Source organism: Amyelois transitella, chromosome 6 (assembly GCF_032362555.1).
Source record: "Amyelois transitella isolate CPQ chromosome 6, ilAmyTran1.1, whole genome shotgun sequence".
NCBI classification, from domain to species: domain Eukaryota; kingdom Metazoa; phylum Arthropoda; class Insecta; order Lepidoptera; family Pyralidae; genus Amyelois; species Amyelois transitella.
This window is the reverse complement of record NC_083509.1, coordinates 762,417-782,824: the sequence shown is the minus strand read 5'-3', so window position 1 is coordinate 782,824 and position 20,408 is coordinate 762,417. Positions and strand designations below refer to the sequence as shown.

General features: G+C 36.0%; 2 protein-coding genes across 2 annotated transcripts; one reads left to right on the top strand and one right to left on the bottom strand.

The window, feature by feature from the left end:
• Nucleotides 1-604: 604 nt before the first annotated feature.
• LOC106134850 (ovoinhibitor-like) lies at nucleotides 605-3,096 on the bottom strand. Its single transcript, XM_013334993.2, has one exon. The coding sequence runs from the start codon at nucleotides 3,094-3,096 to the stop codon at nucleotides 709-711; it is 2,388 nt and encodes a 795-aa protein (XP_013190447.1). The 3' UTR covers nucleotides 605-708.
• Nucleotides 3,097-3,107: 11 nt separating this feature from the next.
• On the top strand, nucleotides 3,108-15,940 carry LOC106134849 (agrin-like). The gene is made up of 6 exons (XM_060944702.1): nucleotides 3,108-3,186; nucleotides 3,228-3,410; nucleotides 3,492-3,662; nucleotides 12,872-14,875; nucleotides 14,933-15,520; nucleotides 15,894-15,940. Exons 1-6 carry the CDS (start codon nucleotides 3,108-3,110, stop codon nucleotides 15,938-15,940), a joined length of 3,072 nt encoding a protein of 1,023 aa, XP_060800685.1.
• The last annotated feature ends 4,468 nt before the right edge of the window (nucleotides 15,941-20,408 follow it).

The following is a 20,408-nucleotide window of genomic DNA, read 5'->3' as shown; positions in this document are numbered from 1 at the left end:
CTTGCATGAAGAGAGTTATGAATGTGGATGTGATGTTATGAAAGCGAAGGAAGTATGCAGAGATCGTGGCAAGTGGAAAGATGTAGTCTCTGCCTACCCCTCCGGAAAAGAGGCGTGATTTTATGTATGTATGTAGGTACTAAGCTTACAGAAATAGCAACTATTTCTCTGTCCTTTATGCCCGGGCTCTACCTGTAAAAGAGAACGTTACTCTATGGCATATTCTCATGCAAGAATTATACCACAGTCACATAAATTGCGGGCCGCCCTTTCTGACACTTCTTACACCTAGGCGGCCATTTTGAATAAATACCGCAATATTTAGGAAACATCAGTATAATGTTTTGTTTCTAAACGGAATTATTTTTTTAATATTAACATGTGAATTTTATTGAATGTGATTGATATATTGTTATTAAGACCCTATGTGATGGTTTAATTAAAATAATCAGCAAAATTAAACTAGAAAATTGATTTTACTTTTGTTTATTCATAAATTGTACATGAAAACAAAATGCAGAGAAGATATTTTTATACTTATGTTGACAAAAACTCATGAACTGTAAAATTTTACATTAGGACAATTTGGACAAACCTAGTCAAAAATAACATAAACGAAACATTTTATAAATAACATACCTAAAATCAAGATGTTTTTAAAGCAAATAGCAGATCAGATCGTAGATAACGTAGAATGGAATCAGGATATCACAGAAAACCGACGTGAAGTGAAAGCTGATGCGGGTCATTTGGCGAGTGATGAGTTTCTCGTGAAATGCAGTCGCTATCATAAAGCAATTTCAAATGGGAAATGCCAATGCGCGTCTGTTTTTTAATTTCACAGTTTAGCAGGCATTCGTTATCATAAGTCTTGCCATCGCTTCCACATACAGGGTCTACAATAGCCGGACATATACAGTCATCGCATTCACCTTTATGAAGAATTTGGATAACGGGAAGACCTTGTTTGACCCGTATGACATTTTCAAATTCTAAGAGACATTCACTGTCGTACGATTCATTATTAGTCCCACACACTGGATCTATAACTTCAGAACATGTACAAGTTGCGCATTCATCTCTGTACAATATTGAAATTGATGGGAGTCCCTGTCTCCCACGTAACTTATTCTCACATTCGTATTCGCATTCGTTCCAATATGTTTTTTGGTCACTACCGCAAATAGGATCTACGGTAGCTGGACATAAGCAAATTTCACATTCTCCTTGATAAAGAAGCCTAGTGGGAGCAAGTCCCTGTCTTATACGTTTCTTGTTGTCGCAATTTAATGTACATTCGTTTGAATATGACTTCCCATCGCTCCCACAAATGGGATCTTCTATAGCTGGACACACACAAGATTCGCATTCTCCGTCATAAATCTGTGTGATGGAAGAAAGCCCTTGTCTTTTTCGTTTAGTGTTCTCACATTCTAACAGGCATACATTGTTATAAGTGGAATCATCGCTTCCACAAACCGTTTCAGTAACTGAAGGACAAGAACATTTTTCACACTTGCCCTTGTAAAGTATAGAGAGAGGAGGTAACCCTTGTTTCTCACGTATTCTATTTTCACAATCGAATGGGCATTGGTTGCCATAAGTTTCTTCATCGCTGCCACAAATTGGATCATATATTTTTGAGCAGATACATGAAACGCATTCGTCATTATACTGAAGTTCTATTGGAGGAAGTCCCGACCTTTTCCGTATTCTATTTTCATAGTTTAGCAAACATTCATTGTTATAAGTTTTTCCATCGCTGCCACACACCGGAGCAACAATGTCTTCACATGTGCAAGTCTCACAGTGACCTTTGTAAAGGGTCATGAGAAGTGGTAAACCTTGTTTATCTCGTCTGATGTTTTCATTTTCCAAAAGACACTCATTGTCAAATGTTTGATTATTGCTTGCACAAATTGGGCCTGGCGAACAAGAACGGGTCCCGCATTCACCTTCATGAAATACTGTTATAGGATGAAGGCCCTGTCTTTTCCTTAGCTTATTTTCACAGTCCAGTTCGCAAGCATTTCCATAAGTTCTTTCATCGCTTCCACAAAGTGGATCAACTTTGGCGGCGCACAAGCAAATTTCGCATTCCCCTTGATAAAGAACGGTAATGGCGGACTCGCCTTGCAGTTTTCGTCGCCTGTTTTCGCAATCTAGTTTACATTTGTTCTCATATGTTTTACCATCGCGTCCACATACAGGGTCCGAAACAGCTGGACAGCTACATGAACCGCATTCCCCATTGTGAGTTATAGAAATGTGGGAATGTCCAAGTCTTCTGCGCTTCTTGTTCTCGCAAGCTAATTCACATTCACTATTGTATGTTTTTTCATCGCTACCACACACCGGGTTTGATACAGCTGGACATTGACAATTTTCACAGTCACCCTTATGCAATTCCTTAAGTAAAGGCTTTCCTAAGGCATTGCGTCTTCTGTTCTCACATTGCAATTGACATAAGTTTCCGTATGTTTTCTCATCACTGGCGCAAATAGGATCAAAATTCAATGGACATTCACATAGATCCCTAGTACATGGACCGTTTGATTTTATAGAAATATAAGGTAGACCCTTGCCTTGATTTGATCTGCTAGCACATTCAAGGAAACAAATATTTCTATAGCTCCTGTTATCAGTACCACATACGGGTATAATGGCGTTGGGACAATGACAATATTGTTTTGGACAAACACCTCGTCCTACCACTGTGATTTGAGGCAATCCTATTTTTCTTCTCCTTTTATTCTCGCAATCAACTTGGCATTCATTGCTGTAAGTGATGTCATCAGAGCCACAGACTGATTTTATATCCGATGGGCAGTGGCACGTTTCTTGATGACATTCACCATTATTTTTTACAAATATAGATGGTCTGCCAATTTTCTCATTATGATGGCTGATGCATTTTAGGAAACACTTATTTGAGTAAGTTTTCCCATCTGTACCACAAACAGGTTCATAAAGTAAATTGCATTGGCAAGTTACTGGTTGGATAGGATTGAAGTCATTATCGTAACAATAGTTGGAATCATATGTGTCATCAGTGATATATGTTGAAGATTCAGCAGACGAAACAGAGCTTAGCATAGCAGACGAAGATGTACCACTTGGCAAATAGCTTGAAGATGAAGGCAAAGAATCGGAAGATAGTGAAAATGACTCCGCCGATGCCGAAGAGCGTGAATTTGTTGATGATATCCCAGCCGATGATGCATAAGATGATGACCTAGCTGATGATTTTGAAGATAATGATCCTGTAGATGATGATGAATATGATGATTCACTAGATGTTGATGATCTGCCAGTTGCTAAAGATGATGATCTACCGGTTGATAAAGAAGATGATGATCCACTTGTTGAAACTGAAGACGATGATGCATCCGTTGATAAAGATGACAGAAGTAAATCTGTCAAATAAGACGATCCACTAGTCGATGTTCCATCAGTTGAATACAAAGATGATGTTCCTGTCCTTGAATCAGCTACTGATTTGGCTGATGATAAAGATTCTCCCGTTGAATACGAAGATGATTCACCTGTTGAATACGAAGACGATCCAAGGGTTGATAAAGAAGATGATCTTGCTGAAGATACAGAAGATGATGAAGCTGATGTTGCTGAAGTTGAGATCGATGAACTCGTACCAGAAGATGGTAAGTGATGATATAAATTTGCGGTTGGGGTCATTGGTTTCAGCACACCAATGAAAATTAATAGCAGGGACCCTGAAATGAAAGAGTTACAATAATGATTTAGAGTAGAAATACAAAAAGATAAATTTAGGTATGTATATAATAGCATTTAATAAACTGTTATTGAATATTAATACTGATTTTGTGGTTGCGATTGCATCCCTTACATCAGAGGTTCAGCATTGAGAAACAGCTAGGTATATTTAAAAATTCAGGAATCATGCCAATAAGAAAGCGCACCTACCGTCACTTATGCAAAAATTGCAAAAATGAATAACATATTATTATGTAATAACTCTCCTAATGCTTCCCTTAACTTGGTGCGATAACGTTACTTTTGTAGTACACATAGTTACCGCAGTATAAACTATTCAATTGTAAAAATCTTCAAATATGACAATGTTATGGGATGTTAAAGTTTTAAATGCTTCTCCTGAAAAATTGTGTTTTTGCATAAGTGACAGTGTCGCACCGGGGGTGCGAAAGATAAAAAAATGACGTTTAATTTTAAAATTATAATAATTTTCTATAATAATTCTCTTTTTAATTAACTTTTCTAGTCTAATGGTGTGATTGATCACGTACCTACTGTAGTCTGCATTTTGATGACACTAGACTATAATACAGTAATCATTGCGCAGAAACGTATTTTTATACTGAAAAGAATTCTTTGATTGACATTACCATTATAGAATTCAATTATTTGTAATATTTCAATAGGAACAATAAATTCCTTTCATTTCGCATTAAAGGTGTATAATTCATTAATTTATTCTTTTATTTCTTTTATTTTTGTAGGGGTTCGTTGACTTTTAAGTAAGTTGTAATGTACATAAGTAGGGTTGCTGCGCATGTGTTAGTGATCCTGAACATTATTTTCAGGTACCTATATTCTGTAAATGGTTAATTATCAACTATTCTAATCTAAGTAACAATCTTCATGTTGTTTGTTTTTTTTTTCTTTTTGCAGTATTAATTAAACTATTTATTCTGAGAACTCAATAAAAAAACCGATGAATGAAAATCCGAACTAATAATATACCTACATACGAAAGTAAGTTTATTTGTTTGTTATTCACGGGTTATCTATTGCGCCCATTTATTGAAATTTTTCGTATATAAGAAGAGTCTGGAGAAGGATTTAGCGTGCGTACCTTTCATTCCGATTTGCAAAAAACCTGTATTCTTTTGTAGGCGGCGCTAAATTTGTCGCTTTTTGTAATTGGCAATTAATTTGTCGCTTTTTTAACAGAGATGCTAATTTCGTTACGTTTTTGTAGATGGCGTTAAATTCGTCGCTTTTTTGTAAATAATTTATTTTGTCTTTTCCGTGTTGACAACCATGGTCGACAATGAAAAATGATGTTTGAAAATAGATTCTACAAAATGTTTTATTAGTTAATAAATAAAATACGACTTTAGATCTATTGGAACAGTTCTGAAAATTACTAAGCAGAATTAGACCGAATGAGCCCAAACGCAGCTGTGTTTGTTCTGTGATTGTATTTTTTTAATGTGAATTTCTTTATTTGTGCACGTGTAGTACTCATCTTTAAATAACTACTTAAGTTATAAATATTAATGAGATTTAATGTAAACGCCTTATAATTAACTATGGTTCATTAAACACTTGTTTAAAGTTTACAATTTCAATTAAAGGTTTGACAAACCCGACATTAACAATATGACTAGCTGATGTACACGTTCCCGTGGCTGAACGATTTTTATTAAGGTGTCATTTCTATTTCTATTGTGCCGTGTGGCTCCCGACACCAATACAAAAAAGAATAGGACCACTCCATCTCTTTCCCATGGATGTCGTAAAAGGCGCCTTAAGAAAAGGCTAATTAACTTGAGATTCTTCTTGCAGACGATGGGCTATCAACCTGTCATTATTTAAATCTCAATTTCAATATTAAGCCATACAGCTGAACGTGGCCTTTTAGTCTTTTTAAGACTGTTCGCTCTGTCTATCCTGCAAAGGATAAATACGTCATAATATGTATGTAAGCAATATAAAGCGATTATTTATATTACGCGAGCATACTCCAGCTTATTTATATGATATCAATCTGGGCATTTGAACCGACTGAAAAACCTGACAGATTACGCATTAAACAAAGGGTCGGACGTTGGGTTTTCTCATATTTCTTATCTCAAGCTCTCGCCGTTTTTGTAAGGAACTAACGAGTACCCTTTTCCCCTCGCACCGACAGTTTCCTAATTAATTTACTTCATACTACAACTTGTTTTCATTTGGCTCAAGGTTTTCGAATATATTCCAGCGCCCGCAGCATGACACGCCCCACGTCGTTTTAATCGCGCGAAAAACTATCGCTGTTTCGCTTTTTATTATAATGTTAAATGGGACAGCGATAGTTTTAAGCGCGATAAAAACAATGTCGCGCGTATCTATTGTCTCATCTCTTCATGTTCTCAAATGCGATCTTTAGGCGATGAGCTAGCAACCTGTCACTATTTGAATCTCAATTCTATAATTAAGCCTAACATCTGAACGTGGCTTATCAGTACTACCCCGCAAGGGATATAGACGTGATTTTATGAATGAATGCACCCACTTAAGGGTATCACGCTAATGACCATGGTCCAAAAATCAAGAGACAAAGGGAAGTCAGGTTGAAATTATTGGCTAAGGAACTACTTCCTGACTCCCTTTTATATCAAGAAACCTGATAAGGTATGAATTTGTATGTTTTATTACATGTGAAAAAATGTAGTTTCTATCTACCCCTCTGGGCGTAATCTTATATATAAAACTCTTGTGTCACAATGTTCGTTCCTGTACTCCTCGGAAACGGCTTGACCAATTCTCGTGAAATTTTGTGAGCATAGTGAGTAGGTCTGACAATCGGCCAACATCTATTCTTCATACCCCTTAGTTATAAGGGTAGTCGACCATTAACATTTTTTTAACTAGAAATTACTTAACAATTATTTATATGGCAAAACAAAGTTTGCCGGAACAGCCAGATTTATATATGTGTATACCTAACTCTTCAGTGTAAGAAGCCTAAGAGCCTTTAAATTTAAGTCTTAACAACAACGACGCACGTCTTTGAAGCCTTAAATTTCCAGAATGCATAAGTTTCTGAAGTAACATGGTATAAATCTCCTCCATACATGAACTAAAACAGCGCTAACAAACTACAATTTTGATGTTGACATCAATTTCCTAACAACTATAAGCTGTTGAAACTTTACAACTGTGGTGACCAACCGTGCGGCAAAATGTCGTCCTACCCTCCGTAGTATGACACGAGCGACGCCATTTTTATACCTGTTTCACTTTTTATTATGACGTGAAACGCGACAGCGATAGTTTTTCGCGCAAAAAAGCGGTGACGAATGTGCGGGGCTGATATACACGTATCACGTTTCTTTCCCTTACGGGGTAGACAGATCCAATAGTCTCGATAAGAATATTTCAATGTTCAGATGTGTTTTACGGGTTTTTGTTAAAACAAAACTTTTTCAAAGAATTTCTTTTTCATGACTTTGAAATTTGATCTTCCAAATTTATGGTCAAAAATATAAAGAAGAGTTAAGTACTTCGTGAATGTGACTAAATCACAAATCGACCACGGAAGAAACACTACGTAAAAAGTATTGAAGTCTCCTTGATTTTTACCTCAATTACTAATCTTGTTGCCAATAAGCATCTTTAACTAAATAGATTAAGAAACCTATTCTTCTTTAGAGGTTCACAACGGTCTCCATATATAACAGTTTCGACTGTGTGTTTTTTCCAGACATGCTTTGGGGAACCGAACGCCTAAACCCTATTTGTATTTTCAAGTTATATAATGTCGTTGCCAAATGATAAATATATAATACACAAAATAGACGATAAACCAAACAGCTTAAAGACAGGTTTTGAACTTATTTTTCTACTTCTTCTTGATTTATTTTCAAAATTAGAATCAAGGTATCACTTATTGACGTCACTTAAATCTAATTTTAACTACTACCGCTTCCAAAGCGCATGTGTAGAAGAAGCGGCGGAAAAAACTACACTGCAGCATTTTCTACGGAAATCAAGTAACGACTTAGATTTAAGTATTTTAAGGACATTAGTATGGTAACCCTAACAGCAACGTTGCCAGCAAACAAAGGCTCAACACAACGTAAATAATGTCTGAGCGCCTCCAACTATTTGCTGGATAAATAAAGTTAGATCATTGGGGCACGTGTATTGTATAGCTACCTGTTACTACCAAATTTGGAAAGGTTATTTTCGATGCTTGTCTGGTAGTAAAAAAAGGGTGCAATTACTTCTACCGGCGCGTAGTCAAAGAAGGGAAATGCTTGTAATTTAGGATTCTTCATTCAAATTCAATTCAAATTTAAATTTCTTTATTTTCTCCACAATTTAACCCTTCATTGCATGATTTTTCCTATTTCTTTTAAAATAAATCAGGTTGATGTAATTAATGCTCTAGATTAAAGGAAAAATATTTAAAAAAATCCTAGTATAAATAAGAATTTGAATTATTTAAAAAACAGTGATGAAAATTTACATCATTATACATTGTTACATATATAACTCATTACTAAATAAGTCAAAAGATATTGTTTACTTAATCTCCTTTATTCTAAATGATAATTTAAAAAACAATTATTATTTTTATTCAACCACAAATTAACTTCACATTGATTACACGAAATTGTGGAATAGCCTTTACATTTGGGAAATTTACACCGAAGTGACCTTTCTTTTTTTTTATTGTAATTCTTCTTCTAGTAGACTGGTACTAGGGTTTTGTTGTACGCAATAGTCATTTATAAAGTTGCTAGCAACAACAAATTTAAAGTTTACAGTTTTTGAGTACCTTTTTTTCTTCACTAAATGTTATGATTGAAATTTCCATCACCATGCAAAGAAGGGTTAAACATGACACAGACTTAATAGTAAAAGTTACATGGTTTAACTTATTTAAGATTGTGAGAGACAGGTGTCTGAACTAAGCAGAGCTTATATCTCAGTACACCAGCCTCTCCCCACGAGATGTATACAGCATAAGAGTAGCTACTATGGTTTGCCAATAATAAGGGAGATTGGTTTCCCTTTACAAAAACAAATAAAACAATTACATGGATAAATGAGACAGTAAATTGTCAACTAAAACAAAGTATTCACTTATTTAGATATAAGGAAATCTCTTCGTAGGTAGAATTTTATGAGTAAAATCTACCCAATTACATGGGTTTATTCAAAAATTACTTGAATCAAAAATAAATGTGTAATTACTAACTAACGGCAGGCTTTTGAAAATCTAAATTAATTTATGTACCAGACAAATTCAAGATTTTAGTCTTACTTGTCAGAACCAACAAAATCTGTCGTATTCATATTACAATTCAGATTTCTATAAAAATAACCGTGGGCATATAGAACCAGGTCATAAGAGTACCCGAAACGAATGTGGATGAAGCGAAGGAAGTATGCAAAGATCGTGGCAAATGTGAAGATGTAGGTCTCTGTCTACCCCTCCGGGAAAAGGGCGTGATTTTATATATGTATATTACAAATCTTAAAAAAAAACAACAGTAATGACTCCACATACTTATATTTACGTGATACTTAAAAATTATCGACCGATTTTTTAGGATTTGCCAATACGCTCCACGCCTATGAAACGTAGTCCAATTAAATCCAGACTAAGTGCCACTACACAAAAGGCTTTGCAGCGTTTTTTTTATTTACAAACGTAGTGGCCCTCACTAACACGAAGGTATTGAGCATAGTGACAGAAAACACGATTAGTTTAGTGTCAGTTTGATGTTTCGGGTTAATTGTTGTGTTTTTGAGATGATGGTAGGATTGTAGGTTTTACAATAAGGATATTATCTTATGGCTTTATTGTTGCCCAGCGGCGCGTGTGTGTGTGATATTCTAAGAAAAATTGGTTAAATCTTAGAGTTAAATGGGGAAAATCGCTTTCAAATTTATAGTCATAGATGTTAATTATTTCATTGATTCATTTATTCATATAATCACGTCTATACACTTTGCAGGGTAGATAGAGCCAATCTTAAAAGACTGACAGGCCAAGTTCGACTGTATGGCTTTAAGATGGAATTGAGATTCAAATAGTAACAGTTGCTAGACTATCGCCTAAAAGAGGACTCACAAGTTTACAAGCTCATTCCCGTGGAATGGTATGGTTTTATTCAATATATACCATACGCCACTTAATCTTTTTCAATTAAAGAAAACGCTACAGCTTATCACCAAAGCCGCATCACCACCCGCGACATTCCAAGTCTCGTCACGCACCCTCGCCCGAATTGAAAGGTGCCCAAGATTGAATAAAGATGGGAGACCCAAGCGGGAGTTTTATCAAATCATCCCCGAATCCATCTCACAGCTTCCAATGCCAACTAAATCTATTCCTTACCTGTTGAATTACTCCCATTTAATCTTGGACGATAAGTGTAACGCACCATTTAGAAAGCTGTGATATTGATTTCGTAAACCCTTCGACCGTTTTGTTAGGTAAAAATAAAAAAATAAGAAAAAGATTTTCTTTATTAAAAACATATAAGTCTTTTGAAATATTTCGTTATTCAAATGGACTCCTTTCAATTGAAATTGAGATTGAGATTATTCTTTATCACGGTGCTATTATTGTGTATTGTGACATTAAGTCCATCAGTTGTAGATTTTTACGTAAAAACAATTTGTTATTCAATTTTTAATTAATAATAATTCAAGACCATTAACAAATAGTTCAGAATCTTAAAACTAACTGCATAACTTTCTTGGAAGTTCGTGTCGCAGATTTTGAAGTCTTTTCATCAAAGCCTGCATGCATTTTGCATTATGATTGTATGAATAGATTTTCATTTCATATTAAAAACAGAAAATATTCAAATGAAAAATATAAAGACAAATAAATGTGGAATAAACAAGTCAATGCCTTATGATAATAAGTTTCTGTCATACAATTTAGCGGACCATATTTTAATTGTACTATAACAGTTAGCAAATATTTTTACAAGTCTAACTCTATATATACATGTAGTTTATTTGAATGTGTTATTCATCATCAATGTGACTTCTATAATGAGGGAGGCAATAGGTGAGTTACTTATGCTTTTTATAATAGGCCTAATATAATTATTAGGAAACAAAATAGTATAGAATTGTATACTATTTTGTTTCCTTATAATTTTGCAATATTCATATTGCATTGGTCGCGGGTTCGAATCCCCGCTAGGGTATGAGAAACGAACTTTCTCTGATTGGTCTTGGATGTTTATCTATATAAGTATTTATTATAAAATATTGTATCGTTGAGTTAGTATCTCGTATCACCAGTTTCAAACTTACTGAGAGGCTAACTCAATCTGTGTAATTTGTCCCGTATATATTAAATTACTAGCAGTTGCCCGCGACTTCGCCAGCGTAAATTTCGAGTTGAATCTCGATCATACAGTCAGATACAGACAGACAGAAAAAAATGTAAAAAAAATAATTCTATATCCTTTTCAGTCAAAATATTAAATGTACTGATTATTTTTACCGTTTTATTATGTAGTATTTTGATTTTCAGTTTTTTTAAATAAAATACTCAAACAAAACAAAAAAAAATTTTAATAAAAAAAAATATCTGTTTTTGTTGGGGCTCGAACTTGGACCGCCAACTTCTGAGTCTCACGCGTCTACCACTGGACCATCGAGGCCGTTGAGGTGGTGTCGAAATTAAAGTCAACTACACATACATATGGTCACGTCTATATCCCTTGCGGGGTAGACAGAGCCAACAGGTTTGAAAAGACTGAATGGTCACGTTCAGCTATTTGGCTTAATGATAGAATTGAGATTCAAATAGTGATGAAATTCTTTTTAAGGCGATGGGCGAGCAACCTGCTCCATCCAAAAAAGAATCCTAAGTTTGTAAGCCTATCCCTTAGTCGCCTTTTACGACGTAATTATATGTTATACTAAGATAATGGTGTGTTTCTGTTAGGTATGGAAAGCCGCTATTCTTGTCATAGTCGAGATAAAAATTATGTCATATGTCGTTTGGTCGGATGCCTAAGAATAGAATACTGGGTGTGCTCTTTGAATCACCTACTCAATAAAAATAAACGCCTACCACTATTAAAGTTATATGAAAGTAAAGTGGGACTGAGCGAAATCTTGCTCTTTTTGCGTTTTGATTATGTCCAACTGATTGACTATTGATTTATTTCACATTATTTTTTTTTATATTAATTTTAAGAACGGCTCTTTCTTCTTCCATTGCCCTTACGAATCTCACAAAAAATTTATAACTCTTACTAAGTTCCCCATGTTTCGGACATACATACATACTATATATATATACAGTCACGAGTACATTCCAGAATAGACAGAGCTAAGAGTCTCGAAGAGACTGAGAAGCCACTTTCAGCTGTATGGCTTTATCATCATAAAGCCATACAGCTGAAAGTGGCTTCTCAGTATTTGAATCTCAACTCCATCGAGTTGAGATTCAAATAGTGACAGATTGCTAACCTATCGAGTACAAAAGGAATCCCAAGTTTAAAAGCATATCCTTTAGTCGTTTTTTACGACATCCATTGCAAAGATATGGAGTGGTTCTATCCTAAAGTGGCAGTAACAACACGACACATGTTTCATGTAGTTTATATTAATAATATCGTTTCTCAACAAATAATTATGCATATGTTTTCAGGGCTGCTACTCATATTGACTGGTGTATTACAACCATTGTGGATAAGTGCAATTTTACTAAGATTGCCAAAAACGCACTCTGTATCCTTACCTGCATCAAGAACTGCAACGTCTATTTCATCAAGGGCTGCCTCATATGATGAATTATACTCATCTTCAGAGTCCCTTTCATCTGCAGCATTGTCTACATCAAAATCTTTGGCTTCTACGTCTTCCTCAAGCTCATCGTCATCTTCCGCTTCATTTTCATTATCTTCCAGTTCTTCATATGTTAATTCAGAAGTTGAATCCACCTATTACTACGATAATGATTTAAGGTGCCAATGTCATTTAATATATCAACCTGTATGTGGGACAGATGGTAAAACGTACTCCAATAAGTGTATTTTAAAATGTATAAGCCGACAAAATGTGAGAAAGGGAAAGTCATCTATATTAGTCAAAATAAATGGAGAATGTCCTCAAGAAACTTGCAACTGTCCGGCAGATTTGAAGTCGATATGTGGTTCTGATGGAATTACTTATGGAAATGTATGTCAATTAGATTGTGAGAATAAGAGACGAGGAAAACTTGGTTTGTCAAAGGTTGTCGTACATTTTGAAAGCGTTTGCCCAATACAATTTTGTTCCTGTTCTAATTCTATAATTCCTGTATGTGGCACTGATAATAGAACGTATAGAAATATTTGTTATCTTGAATGTGCTAGCAGAGCTAATCAAGCCAAGTGTAGATCACCAATTTATCTAAAATCTAAAGGTGCATGTACTAAGGATCTATGTGTCTGTCCATTAAATAATGATCCACTTTGCGCCAGTGACGGTAAATCATATGGCAATGTATGTAGATTTGAATGCGAAAACAGAAGACGCAGTGCTTTAGGAATTTCGTTACTTACTAGAATTCATAGAGGCGATTGTGAAACTTGCATATGCCCAACAGTTGTAAATCCTGTTTGTGGTAGTGATGGAAAAACATATAGTAATGAATGTAAATTGGCTTGTGAGAACAAAATACGAAAGAAACAGGGCCTTCTTTCCATTACAATACTTTATGAAGGCGACTGCGAGTCATGCGCTTGTGCAGCTATAGGTGACCCCGTGTGTGGAAATGACGGAAACACATATAGGAATGGATGTGAATTAGCTTGTGAGAATAGAAAACGAAAAAAGCAAGGTCTTCCTCCAATAACAATAATTTACAGAGGTGTATGTGAAAGTTGCACATGTCCAGAAATTTATGACCCAGTTTGCGCAAATAATAATCAGACATTTAATAATGAATGCCTTTTAGACTTTGAAAATATTCTTCGAATGAAACAGGACTTGCCGCCTCTTTCAATTCTTTACAACGGTAAATGTGAAATATGTTACTGTCCATTCATCAGTAATCCAGTATGTGGAAGTGACGGTAGTACGTATAGTAGCGAATGTTTCTTGCATTGTGAAAATAGGAAACGAAAAAGGCAAGGTCTTCCTTTACTTACAATAATTTATAGAGGTGAATGCGAATTTTGTGATTGTGCCGCTTTAGGTGATCCTGTTTGTGGAAATGATGGGAGAACTTACGGCAACGAATGTGAATTAGCTTGTGAAAACAGGATAAAAAAGAAACAGGATCTTCCTCCATTAACAGTTCTTTACAAAGGGGCATGCGAGGTTTGTCTTTGTTCAGCCGATGTAGATCCAGTATGCGCTAGTGATAATAGAACTTATGAGAACAGCTGTGAGTTGGATTGTGAGAACACATTACGAGAGAGGCAAGATCTTCCTCCTGTCGCATTACTATATGAAGGTGAATGTGAACCTTGTATTTGTTCGGCTATAGAAGATCCGGTATGCGGTGAGGACGACAGTACCTATAATAATAATTGTTATTTAGATTATGAAAATAGCAAACGAAAGCGACAAGGTCTAACTCCAATAGAAGTGCGCTATGACGGTGAATGTGTTTCATGTACGTGCCCAAAGATATATGATCCAGTATGTGGCAGTGATGACCAGACTTATGAGAACAAGTGCCTATTTGATTGTGAAAATAAGGTGCGTGATAAAGAATACTTACCACCGCTGTCCATGCTTTACCAAGGCAAATGTGAAGAGTGTGTCTGCTCAGCAGTTATAGACCCAGTATGTGGAAGCGATGACATTACGTATAACAATGAATGCCTATTGGAATATGAGAACAAGAAACGAAAGAGACAAGGCTTACCTCCTTTATCAGTATTCTATGAAGGTGAATGCGTATCATGTATTTGCCCAACTGTAGAAGAGCCTGTATGCGGAACTGATGGTAAAACATATGGCAATGAATGTAAACTAGATTGTGAGAATAGAATACGTAAAAAGCAGGGTCTAGCTCCTATAACCGAAATTTACAAAGGTGAATGCGAGATATGCGTATGTCCAGCCAATGTTGATCCAGTGTGCGCAAGCGACGGAAGAAGTTATGGAAACGAATGCGAGTTGGATTGTGAAAATAGATTACGTGAGAGACAGGGTCTTCCTCCTATAACAGTATTATATAAAGGTGAATGTGAGTCTTGTACTTGTCCGGATGTAGAAGATCCCGTTTGTGGAGGCGACGAGAAGACTTACGCGAGCGAATGTAAGCTAGATTGCGAGAATAAAATACTTAAAAGACAGGGTCTACCTACTATCACACTTGATTACAAAGGAGAATGTGAAATTTGTACATGTCCAGCTGATGCTGATCCAGTCTGTGGAAGTAACAATCAGACTTACAACAGCGAATGCTTTCTTAATTATGAAAACACTAAACGAGAAAAGCAAGGATCACCTTTGCTTACAATTCTGCATAATGGTAAATGTGGTGCTTGCTTATGTCCATTCATTTTTGAACCTATATGCGGAAGTGACGATCGAACCTATGATAATAAATGCCTTTTAAAATGTGAGAACTTGAAGCGACAAAGACAAGGTCTTCCTCCGATTGAGGTGGTTTATGATGGTGAATGCGAATCTTGTATTTGCGTAGCTCTTTATGAACCTGTTTGTGGTAGTGATAGAAATACGTATAGCAACCAGTGTCAACTTGGTTGTGCGAATATGAAACGCAAACGTGTAGGCCTTCCTTCAATATTTGAACTGCATGAAGGTGAATGTGTCACACATGGTTGTGAAGATATTCATGATCCAGTGTGCGCAAGCGATGGAACAACTTACATAAATAAATGTCTACTTGATTCTGAAAATAAGAAACGCGAACGAGATTGTCTAGTTCCTTTGACCATTCTTTATGATGGCGAGTGTAAAGATGATAGAGAATAGAAAAAATGTACCTATTTTTTTAAATGAAATAACTTATTCAAAATATTGTGTTAATAATATATTGTGAGCTGAATCTTACGAGTTTTCTTTTAAGTCTCCTCATACTTGTATTTTTTTTTCAAGTAAGATTGATATAACGACATTATTCATTTATGAAATATCAGTATCTAAAAAAATAAGACAAGAATTATTTATTTCAGAAACCCTAAATCCGATCGGCAGACCTAACGAACAACGTCTCATCTAAATTAGCCTAATTGTAACGAACTTTCAACATTTTTTCCTTAACAAGACAACTCCATTTCTCGGCTCCCTTTGAGTATTACCGGAGATTTATTCTCTCTTCGCCATGTTACTAACTCGACGACATGTTTTTGTTATTAAAGGTTATTATCAAATGCGAAGAATGCTGAATTACTCTTTCAGTGTATCAAGAATTAAAAATTAATTTTACTAGGATACTCTAACTTAGTAATATTATAATTGCGAGAGTTTGCAAGGATGTGTGAATATGTATGGGCTGAAGAAGAAGAAGAAGTGAATATGTATGTGTTTGTTACTCCCTCAGGCAAAATATACTTAACGGATTTTGATGAAATCTAATACACCGGTAGAATATAACACGTTAAACTGATTAATACAAGAGCAAAGTCAAATAGTCATGCAAAAGAAATTTGATGGATGTCGTACAAGGCGACTAATGGATCGGTTTATAAACTTGGGATTCTTCTTTCAGGCGATAGGCTAGCAACCTAACACTATTTGAATCTCAATTCCATCATTTAGCCAAACAGGTGAACGTGGCCTATCAATCTTTTCAATACTGTTGGCTCTGTCAACCCCATAAGGTATATAGACGTGACTATATGTGTATGTATGCAAAATAAGTTTAGAATTAATTTAAGTATTGTATAAGTTTAGGTATAGGTAAAGCTAACGGTGTAATTTTAATTTTTTTTCGTAGTCAGTTTGGAATATGGAGAATCTGGAATATACCTTCTCAGAGGGCACCATGACCACCCTCCCCTCCTCCCTCCGCTCTCTTCCCTCCCCCCGATAATCACCGGAAGCTGTAATGAACGCGGACATCTCCATTTTTTACGACTTCCTCCCAAGGGATTGTTTTTCTTATTAAGAAGGATTCATAGTCTTCAAGGCTTGGTAGTTTTAATGAACTAAAAATAATTGTAAAACCTTATTTTTTTAAAGTAAAGATTAGACTAGAGTTAACACACACAGAATATTAATTTATACATTTCAAAAAGGGTAAAAAATCTTCCTTTCTTGTTACTCAAAAACATCCATATTATTAAGAAAAGAGAAAGCATTGTAGGTATTTTTCTTTTTTTTATATTCACTAAATGATTACTTTTAAATTTTAAATAAAGAAAGACGTTAAGTTTCTTCCAGAAATACCATAAGAACCTCGTATAGTTGGTAATTATAAGAATTAGTATACGATATGGGGTTTTTAAAATCGAGAGCATCGATGGTCGAATTGTTAAGGTGCCCGGTTAAAATATATGATGCGCAGAAAGGCACAGGTTCAAATCACACTTTGGCCATCCATTTTTGCAGTTATGCAATTAGTTTGAATACAAACCGACGCTCTTACGATGAGGGAAAACACCGTAAGAAAACCTGCATACAGACTGCCCCAGAAGCTTTGCTCTGTGTGGAACAAAACACATGTCTTCATGAAGTACAGGTCAGCTCTCGATCCAGGCCGCTAACTAAGTGGCCTTTTTATTTATTTTTTTACCTACGCAAACTTTTGTAAACCTATTGGACAAGTATACATATACATACATATATGTATATATGGCCACTCTGTGGGCTAGACAGTCTTGAAAAGACTGATAGGCCGCGTTCAGCTATTTAACTTAATGATAGAATTGGACACGTATCTTATTTCAAATATTCATAAAAAGCACAGAACACCAACTGCCCGAGTAGCCTTGCTCTGTGCGGAACAAAATACGTGTGTTCATGAAGTGCAGGTCAGCCCTCGACCCGGGCCGCTAACTAGCTGCGCTCCGAGTGGCCTTTGTCACACTTCCAGGCTTTGTGACGGCTCTGGGTAAGCCACTTGTTATTTTTAAAGCCTCTTTAAATTGCCCTTTGATGGACGGAAGCTGTGTCGCCTTAGTTTTTAAAATGCATACATACATATGGTCACGTCTTGCCCTTGCGGGGTAGACAGAGCCAACAGTCTTGAAAAGACTGATAGGCCACGTTCAGCTATTTGGCTTAATGATAGAATTGGACAAGTATCCTATTACAAATATTCTAAGATAGGCTATGTTCAGCTATTTAACTTAATGATAGAATTGGACACGTATCTTATTTCAAATATTCATAAAAAGCACAGAACACCAACTGCCCGAGAAGCCTTGCTCTGTGCGGAACAAAATACGTGTGTTCATGAAGTGCAGGTCAGCCCTCGACCCGGGCCGCTAACTAGCTGCGCTCCGAGTGGCCTTTGTCACACTTCCAGGCTTTGTGACGGCTCTGGGTAAGCCACTTGTTATTTTTAAAGCCTCTTTAAATTGCCCTTTGATGGACGGAAGCTGTGTCGCCTTAGTTTTTAAAATGCATACATACATATGGTCACGTCTTGCCCTTGCGGGGTAGACAGAGCCAACAGTCTTGAAAAGACTGATAGGCCACGTTCAGCTATTTGGCTTAATGATAGAATTGGACAAGTATCCTATTACAAATATTCTAAGATAGGCTATGTTCAGCTATTTAACTTAATGATAGAATTGGACAGCGATCTTACTTCAAATATTCATAAAAAGCACAGAACACAAACTGCCCGAGAAGCCTTGCTGAACAAAATACGTGTGTTCATGAAGTGCAGGTCAGCCCTCGACCCGGGCCGCTAACTAGCTGCGCTCCGAGTGGCCTTTGTCACACTTCTAGGCTTTGTGACGGCGCTGGGTAAGCCACTTGTTATTTTTAAAGCCACTTTAAATTGCCCTTTGATGGACGGAAGCTGTGTCGCCTTAGTTTTTAAAATGTTCACCAAATAAGTTAAGATTCCATTTATACATACACTAGTTGTGCCCGCGACTTCGTCCGCGTGGAATAGTTATTTGGGGCATCATTGAAGCCCTCAAGGATGCACTATCCCCGTTTTTTTCACATTTTCCATTATTTCTTTGCTCCTTTTAGTTGCAGCGTGATGTTATAAAGCATTAAACCTTCCTCGATAAATGATCTATTCGACACAAAAATATTTTTTCAATTCGAACCAGTAGTTCCAGAGATTAGCGCGTTCAAACAAATAAACAAACTCTTCAGCTTTATAATATTAGTACTGACCTACTGACTTAAGGTCCTATGTCCCCTAGCTGGGGCAGAGGGCATCCACAGTGCGTCGCCATCCCGCTCGGTCTTGATAATATTAGTACAAATACACATAATAATGTCTAACGTCCTTTTATATGCAAATGTAAAAGCTATAAAATAGATGAAACATTTATACCTATTTACATATAGCCACGTCTGAATCCCTTACGGGGTAGACAGAGCCCACGATCCTCGATAAGACTGGAAGGCCATGTTTAGCTGTATTGTTTTATGATGAAATTGAGATTCAAATAGTGACTGGTTGCTGACCCATTGCCTACAAGAGGAATCCCTATCCCTTAGTCGCCTTTTACGACATGCATGGGAAAAGATGTATTTATGTGAAAATAATTTGTTACTCTCTAAAAACTAACAAAATAAATACTCTTTTTTACTTATCTTACATACTCTATGGTAAATGAAAAAAATAATCAATGGAATACATTTGCGCAGAATCGCCCGCGAACAGTAGTTACAGGGAAAATAAAATTTTATGTCCACGGATGTGAGACACAATAGAAATTCAATCGCGGCTCGAGTCAATGGGATAAGGTGTTTTACAACATTGTGAAATTGAAAATATTCAATACACATTTGTTTGGAAAATATGCAACCTTCTTATGTTTGTTGTTATGTTGTTGGCCACAAAAAAAGATATTACGAAAAAGAACGAAAATAAAAAAAATGACGATCGTCAGACGAATTCAAGAGCAAAATTTACCGTGTGATTGTATTTTATTATTTAAAAAGTACAGTTAAATGTTATCTATATTATACGTACCTATTTGTGGAAATTGAATACAGTTCAATATAAGTACAGGAAAAGTGAAGTTTTAGTTGTTTTGTAAATACAGTTCCACGCAAAATACCATTTACCAAATACTAAGTAAACAACATTTGAAGAGAACGAAGGTGGAAATGGAAAGTTAGAAAGTTGTATTCTTTGCGGGTAGACAGAGCTTTGAAAAAAATTAAATCCACGTTCAGCTTACTGATAGAATTAAGATTCAAACAGTGATAGGTTGCTAGCTCATCGCCTACAAGAAGAATTCCACGTCTATTAAGCCTTTATCTTAGTTAGTTCCGTGTGGTTCCGGAAAATGTATCTATATATATATAATCACGTCCGTATACCTTGCGGGGTAGACAGAGTTTTGAAAGCTTGACAGGCCACGTTAAACTGTTTGGCCTAATGATAGAACTGAGATTCAAATACTGACAGGTTGCTAGCCCATCGCGTATAAGAAGAATCTCAAGTTTATAACCCTATCCGTTAGTCTCCTTTTACGACATTAATGTGAAAGAGATGGAGTGGTCCTACCTTTTTATTTTAGTGGCAGGAATCTCACCGGAAAATGACT